Source organism: Phoenix dactylifera, chromosome 3, assembly GCF_051530095.1.
Source record: "Phoenix dactylifera cultivar Ajwa chromosome 3, Ajwa_hap1_PhDact_Kaust_v1.1, whole genome shotgun sequence".
Taxonomy (NCBI): Eukaryota; Viridiplantae; Streptophyta; class Magnoliopsida; order Arecales; family Arecaceae; genus Phoenix; species Phoenix dactylifera.
Genome location: NC_143192.1, coordinates 19,007,227 through 19,014,578, shown reverse-complemented (window position 1 = coordinate 19,014,578; position 7,352 = coordinate 19,007,227). Strand labels below are relative to the sequence as shown.

The window sequence follows — 7,352 nt, the reverse complement described above, 5'->3', positions numbered from 1 at the left end:
TTCAAAATTTTTTGAAAACTCTAAATATTATATATTTTGAACCCTAGGTGTAGGGGTCTTTTATAGCCAAAAGAAACCCCCAAGCCTCACACCTAATTTAGCCAATTAATTTGGATGATAAAATCTCCAAAAAATTATGGTGATTTGGCAGCTAATAGGAGATGAACATAGCCAAATTTTGTACATTTTGGATCCCTAAAAGATAGAAATTCATGCATCCAAAGTTCAGCCGCAGACCATCCTATTTCATGCGCCATGCAATCCCTACAAATTAGAAAATTCATATAAATCTTTTTAGAAAGATTTGAGGCACCATTTTTATATAAAATATAGCTCCACGCCTACTCTCTTTCATGCCAATTTTTGGCCAAAAATAAATAGAATAGGCATGGGTAATCTTGGGGATAAATCAAGGTGTCATTCTTCTCCAAGAAGGATAAGGATGGGTTCCTAAAATTTAGAAATTATTCTTCTTATCTAATTCTGATTATTTGGACTCATAATCCTCATCAAATAAGGTCTTCTAATTTATTTGGATCAAGCCCAATCCAATTGGGTCATGTCCCATCAATTGGGTCAAGCTCAATCTACTTGGATTGAACCCAATCCAATTAGATCAAACCCTGATGCAGCCCAAATTGAATCCTATTCAATTTGGCTCAACCTAAGCCCAATTACTCAATCAAATTGAGTTCATTAGCAATCTAATTGCTAATTCATCCTCCAATAATTCAATAATTATTTTAATGCAACTTTTACTTAGGATAATTTGTCAATCGAATTGACCAAATTATCCCTGAATGATTCTTAATCATTAATCAGCCATTTGATCAATCTAGAAATTTCTATGCATATGACCCCATAGGTTCGAACCTAAGTCGGTAGCACAAGAACAACTTCTTGTACTAATCAAAATGACCATCTAGCAATAGTACCCGACGTCCGGATAGGCCGAATAATTGCAAAGCAACATTCAAGAACCTTTGGACTATGGTTACCATATAATTCATCCCTATGACTTTAAATGCTCAGGACGGCTTCAGAGTTCACTGTTAACTCTGTAATAAGTACATCCTCTATGTGATCAACTTTAAAAATCCCGTGACTCCTCACAAAGATTACCCTGTCCAAGATTTTGCTAAATTGAACACAAAGCACGATCTACTGTTTCCAGGAGGGGTCAATTCCATCTTGACTCACACACCGACTTCGCAAGTACTTGACTGCACCCAGTAACCTTCCGTCACCGAATTAGATACTCAGATAGTCCGGTACCAAAGTACAGTGAGTTGCTTGCTAATCACCGTGGTGATCTCAGGTCGGAGGGACACATATACCCATATCCACTCGGAACATCTCTAGACAGTAGAGCATTCTGAAATTGGTCACGTTCAGTAAAATGTACCCTTATACTTCACCTGTGTGACATATCAGTGTCTCCACACTCCTTGGTTAAGAGGACAACCAACGTATATGTTACACAACAACCTAATCTCGATTATGTTGTCGTCCTAGGTAACAGCATATCATTTGGTCGCGAACAGGTTTAAGGACTCGAAGATAAATCCTCCTTTAACATAAAATAAGTCCTAAGAACTTCATCATATAAGAGTTCATTTGAAGATGTTCAATAAAATGATGAATAATGCCAAATAACACTTTATTAATTTGTCAATTCATTTACAAAATTCAATCATCAATATACTGACGATTGACTTTTAGGATACAATTTCCAACAGTTGTTTGGTGCCAGCTTCAACATTGCCAACGCCACGATGCCACTGACAATATTAGGTCTCCTTTTTTGTTATCTTTTGCCCTCTTATATGCAATCATGGAGATCAGCAGAGTACCTATAGCAAAATTATAAGACATTTGTTCATAATATTACCACATAAAAAGGTATGCATATAGGTCAAAAAGAATTATAACTTTCCATAATGGTAATTTTGGAGTTGATCTCCACATTCCTAGGAGATGCTAAGCCGACGAAAGTACAAGACCCTATGAGAGTTACTATTCTCAGTCACTTCAATCTATGTGCCTATCTTCTAGAGATTTGCTACGCTTTAAAACTTTAAAAACCGTAGGCCAAGGGATGCTATGCTCAAAAGACTTACTCTCATTAGCTTTCTTCTTTTGTCTTTCTCTCTCTTCTAATTGGAGAAGGAAAATCCTTGCCATGTACCTCTCTCTCTCTACTCTAGCATGGGATCTATGTGGGAGTTGGATGCTATCCCTAAGGGATGCCCCTCCTATTTAGGAGGCTGGTGCCTTCCTTACTGAGTTCTACTGGGACTCAAAGAGAGAGAGAGGAGGTGGCAACTTCCTATCATGGCCACCCCCTCTCTCTAGAGTCCTATCCTGACTATTAGTCTAAAGAAGGAAAGGATATTGGTGGTGGCTCCTTAAAGAGGCTGCCCCTACTTCTATAAGGGCACATGCCAGGTGACTCTATGAGGTGTCCTAGTGGGTAGGGGCATCAACCCAAGTTGGCTAGCTCCAACTTGGTTCGTATCCAAATAGATCTGGAAGTCTAGGTTAAGCCTTCTTGCTTGACCTAATCAAGCCAAATCCTAGTATCTTGGCTACTACTGTAGGCCAATGTTCTCTCCAATCAAAAAACAAATATTTTTTGATCCGTTTAATGAGAGAATCTTTTTTGGAATCTTATACCAATTAATCTAGAAATATATGGTACAAGCTAGGTGCATTGTGAAGATAAGCCAACTCAAGTTCTCACTCATCAAAGACCTACCCTTCAAGTTTGCCTTAGTCATATTAGTAATGTAGTTGAACATAGAGACATGGAGTTCATAAGACATTACTAAACCTCTTGGTAAGTATAATGAAATAAGTTAGTATCTTTATTCCTGCATAGGCTACATTTTGCGATTCGATCCTCCGTCATTCAAATATCCTCATAAAACTATTGAGTATAATACTATCAGACCATTAGTCATATGATGTTATGGCCCACTAGAATTCTAGATCATGTTAAATATCTTGTTATGAAAATTATTGACCTGGAGCCCTTTAAAAAATAATTAATTATTTCCAAAAATATTTCAAGTTACTGTCTGGGCTCCAGTTCTTATATACTTGATCATATCTCTATTATAATATAGATATTATACTATTGTAATGGTTTCCATATCGGACAACATAACCCTCACTCATATCCAAACCCGACAATCCACTGTGCTCCCCATCGAGATAAAGTCTAGTGTATCATTGTCAATACACAAGTTTTGGCCCAAATTTATAAATATTTAGAATGCAATTATGCCCTTCAAGCTGAGGGAGCAGTTGTAAGCTCATGCACTTAGATCACACTTTTATCTCGGATAGTACTTTATGAAGTCGATTATCAATGATGTCCATTTAGTATGATGGCATACTTGAGTATTAGCATGAAGTCTCACCTCGATGAGTGAAGAACTCTATGAAACCACTATCCACCTTAGCAGCCTTATAGGTGTGATGCTCAACCTCACCCATAGTGCAAACAAATTTTGAGTACCTAATTTTGTCTAATCCTATAGAAAGCACTCTCGATATGAATAAAGTCCTATAGTACTCATGGACTCTTTTCTGAATCTAGGGTCGATATATGATGCATACCCTATATAGTATATGATCATAAAAAAGGAAAAGCCATGTGTTAATCCAATAAGTGTTTACAATTACATGCAAATAGCTTTAAGAGTATATTCCACTCACACTCAATGCTATTTGAAAGGATATCTAAAACCCATCCCCTCTACATATAAGTTGTGAATACCTTCTCTAAAAGGCATTTGGTCAGTGGATTTGCTGTATTCCTATCTGAAGTAATAGAGGATGGCAGTGCCTTCGTTATTCAATCCTACTTTGACTCGAAGAGAGAAGGGATACGGGAAAGATTGAAATAAATTGTTTTTTCAGAAAAATTATCACATAATTATTAAATAACTCTTGTAGAGAAAGTTTAGTTCGAGTAGTGAAGGACCTACCAGTTTTATCACTACATCCATTGTAATTTTTGCCAAATTATTTTTTAATATATTTAAATAAAACCAAATCTTTCGGATTTCTAGCTATGAAAAATTCTATATGGAAACATATGTAAATTTATATACATAGGATCATTGTTCTCAGAAGTAAACAAAATCACTAATAATTTAAGGAGTATAGCGTGTACTTTAAACCAACGGTAGCTGAGCGCTCTCAAAACTTGGTAATCAAAATAAGAATCATGATTGGTAGCTGAATTGAAGATTGATCTATTAGAGATAACCAGGCTTATATCCTTTTTTACTTTTCCTCACTCTCCAGCAGAATGTAGATGGAAAATTGTGGACTTTTCTTGATACAAGTAGAGAAAGGGACCGAGACCTTCTATATGGTTGTTGGTTTCTTGATCCATTAGGATCCCTAATCAATTTGGACTCTGGTTATTTCATATCCAAAGTAATTGGTTATCCAGACTCAAGGCTTATTACAATAAAACATAAAGTATAATATATCTCAAATATAAAAATAATCTTTATAATTTATGTTGAAAATATTTTGGCTAATTAGAGTAAAAATATAATAAATTAATATTAAAAAAAGTTAAGATTGAATTCTAATTTTTAATCTGATTAATATATAAATTAGATTAAAATTATCCAAAATGCCAATGGAACCCGATTTGCTTGCAGCCTCTTGCTTGGTACGGTGATGTCTTTGAGTGCAATCGAGATTAGTTGAGTAGGTGGCCACCAGCTAGATACTCAAGTTCGACTTAATTTAAAATATCCAAACTTGTAACTTGACTCGAAATGATCAAGCTTTAATATCCGAGCTCGAACTCGATTTGATAAAAAAAAAATAATACTTGAGGTAGATCTGACTCAACTAAAATATTAACCGAACCATATTCAAGCTCAAATTTAAACAAAATATAATATAATATACATTTTAAAATATTTAATTAATAATATATATATATATGATTAGGTTTGCGGGTGTTTGGTTGAATATTTTGCTACATGAGTAAGGTTGAAAGCGGGTCGGATTATATCCGATCGTATTCGTTTATTTATCCGATTCGAATCAGATTCAGATACTATTATTTTGGTCTGATCAGATCCGTTAATCTCCCAAATATAGATATAGATGCGGATACACCAAAAAATTTAAGTTAAATTAGAAAAACCAATTAAGTGATTAACCAAACCTAAACCAAAAAAAACCTAAATATTGGATGACCATCATTTAAGATAGTAACCCAAATACGGAATATCTGATTCGAATAAAATTCTACGAATCATCCTGCATGCCTGAAAGGCTCAAACCTCTCGTTCGTCCATTTAGTCCCTCTTTCCTCTTCGTCGTCTTCAAGCAACTAGGGTTTCAAAGGTCCCGTCTACTTTTCAATTTCTACCCGGTGATTACAACTGGTAACAATTATGAGATGTTTTGCGGGCCTGTCTACTCCAGTGATGACAAATCTTGAGCAGTACATTCTTTATCAAATTATTAATTTTTATTATTAATAAATACTTATTAAAATTATATTTTTTAATTGAATATTTCTTTTATAATCATGCCTTTATTGCTAGTTTTCATTCTTTAATTTTATGATTTATATAAGAAATATAGATATATTTAATATATAATGTATATCCATATTTGTTTATAATAAATGTTGATATGCTTAATATACAATTCGTATGTCTACCTATTTAGAATAAATATAAATATTAATTTTAATGTTAATTTAATATATATATATCGGTGAGGGAATTTCAGTTCTGTACATAAATTTAATTTGAAAACTGCTTGTGTTTTTTGAGCTCGACAACGGTTGAGTTGCGCTTAGGTCGGAGAAGTTCGGCCCATTTGCAACCCTAGAATATTTTAATCTATCCCACTAAAGCGACCCAAATGAATGAAATCCTTTTCCATCTCTCTCTCACAGACCAGGAGCAAGAGTGAAGTACATCAGTCTTCTTTCCCCTTTCCACGCCATGCATCTACTCCGCGGCTTTCCTTTCCTCTTCTTCTTCCTCTCTCTCCTCGCTCTCTCCCAGCAAATGGTCTATAGTTCTTAATTATTATTTCCAGTTATTTTTGGTATTTTCTTATTATTTATTTCCTGCTAAAATCCTCAATTACAGGGGGCGGCGGAAATCCATCTCTCGTCGTCGTCCTTCTCCGCGGCCCTCGAAACTCTTCAGGAGCAAATTGGGCACGCAATTTTATTCTCCTCCATTTATTAGACAAAAAAATATCGATTTCGAGCAATGCTAACCGCCCGATCTGGGATCTTTTCTCCAGGTATGACTTCCAGAGAGTCTATCTGCTGCGCCGGGCGATGACCCACCCCTCCTACTCTCTCGAGAACTGCCGCGCCCTCAGCATCCTGGGTCTCAGCGCCGTCGAGGCCTCCGCCGCCCTCCGCCTCCTCCTCAACGACACCGACTCCTCCGCGGAGACCGTCAGCCGCCGGATCGCGGAGGTCTCCGGTGTCAACGCGTGCGCCGCCGCCGGCGCTCGCCTTGGGCTGGAGAAGATCGTCCGCGTCTCCCCCGGGACCAACTCCTCGTCGCCGGCTGTCCTCTGCGCCGCCATCAGGGCGATCTTCGGCGCCGTCGCGGTGGACGCCGGCAACATCGACTCCGCCGGGAACGTCTTCTGGAACGTCCACGGTGGCAGCGCCGCCACTGCTATGTGATGTGAGGTAGTAGGCGGCAGCCGGCTTTCTCGAGCTAGTCTCGCGAGGGTTGGGGTTTTTGGTGGAGGACGGCTCACGATAGCATATAGTTGTGTAATCCACTATCGTAAGCCTAGGTATCCTTGGCTTGAATGTCTAATGAAGTCTATTATCATGTGGGATTTGGGGCTTGGAGATTTTAACTAATATATGCTACGATGTGAGTGAAAAAATATATAAAGACTAGTTTGGTTCTTAAGCTGGATGGATTGGCTTTTCTCTTGTTAGAACTTAGAAGTGTTGGAATGTCTTGATCTCTGAAGATTTGAGAATTAGCATTTGCTTATCATGTCATCGAAGTTTCCGAAAACAAGTTTTTAGCTTGCCTGATCTAAAATCAATTGAATCTGAGATATCATCTGATTGATATCATACTAATATGTTGGGTGACTTTTCTATCTTTTGATTTACAAGTTAGAAAATTAGGGTTTCTTTTCACTAACGTTACATGAGTTTATTTAAGATGGTAGCTTGTTTCAGTTATGTTTACATAGTTTATTTAAGATGGTAGCTTGTTTCAGTTATGTTACTACCGGTCAAAACCTCCACAGCAGCAGTCCTTGTATTACCTACTGAGATCCTGGAACATTGAGTTCTATGCGAGTGTTTC

The 7,352-nt window shown here is 37.1% G+C and overlaps 1 protein-coding gene across 1 annotated transcript; it reads left to right on the top strand.

Annotated features, from left to right (window-relative positions):
• Nucleotides 1–5,908: 5,908 nt before the first annotated feature.
• On the top strand, nt 5,909–6,947 carry NFD2 (Ribonuclease III family protein). Its single transcript, XM_039120870.3, has 3 exons — nt 5,909–6,065; nt 6,147–6,217; nt 6,307–6,947. Exons 1-3 carry the CDS (start codon nt 5,997–5,999, stop codon nt 6,701–6,703), a joined length of 537 nt encoding a protein of 178 aa, XP_038976798.3. The 5' UTR covers nt 5,909–5,996; the 3' UTR covers nt 6,704–6,947.
• The last annotated feature ends 405 nt before the right edge of the window (nt 6,948–7,352 follow it).

Coding starts and splice junctions, on each gene's coding strand:
- NFD2 (XM_039120870.3), top strand. CDS start 5,997: ATGCATCTACTCCGCGGCTTTCCTTTCCTCTTCTTCTTCCTCTCTCTC. Junction 6,066..6,146: donor TCGCTCTCTCCCAGCAAATG/GTCTATAGTTCT, acceptor CCTCAATTACAG/GGGGCGGCGGAAATCCATCT. Junction 6,218..6,306: donor ACTCTTCAGGAGCAAATTGG/GCACGCAATTTT, acceptor TCTTTTCTCCAG/GTATGACTTCCAGAGAGTCT.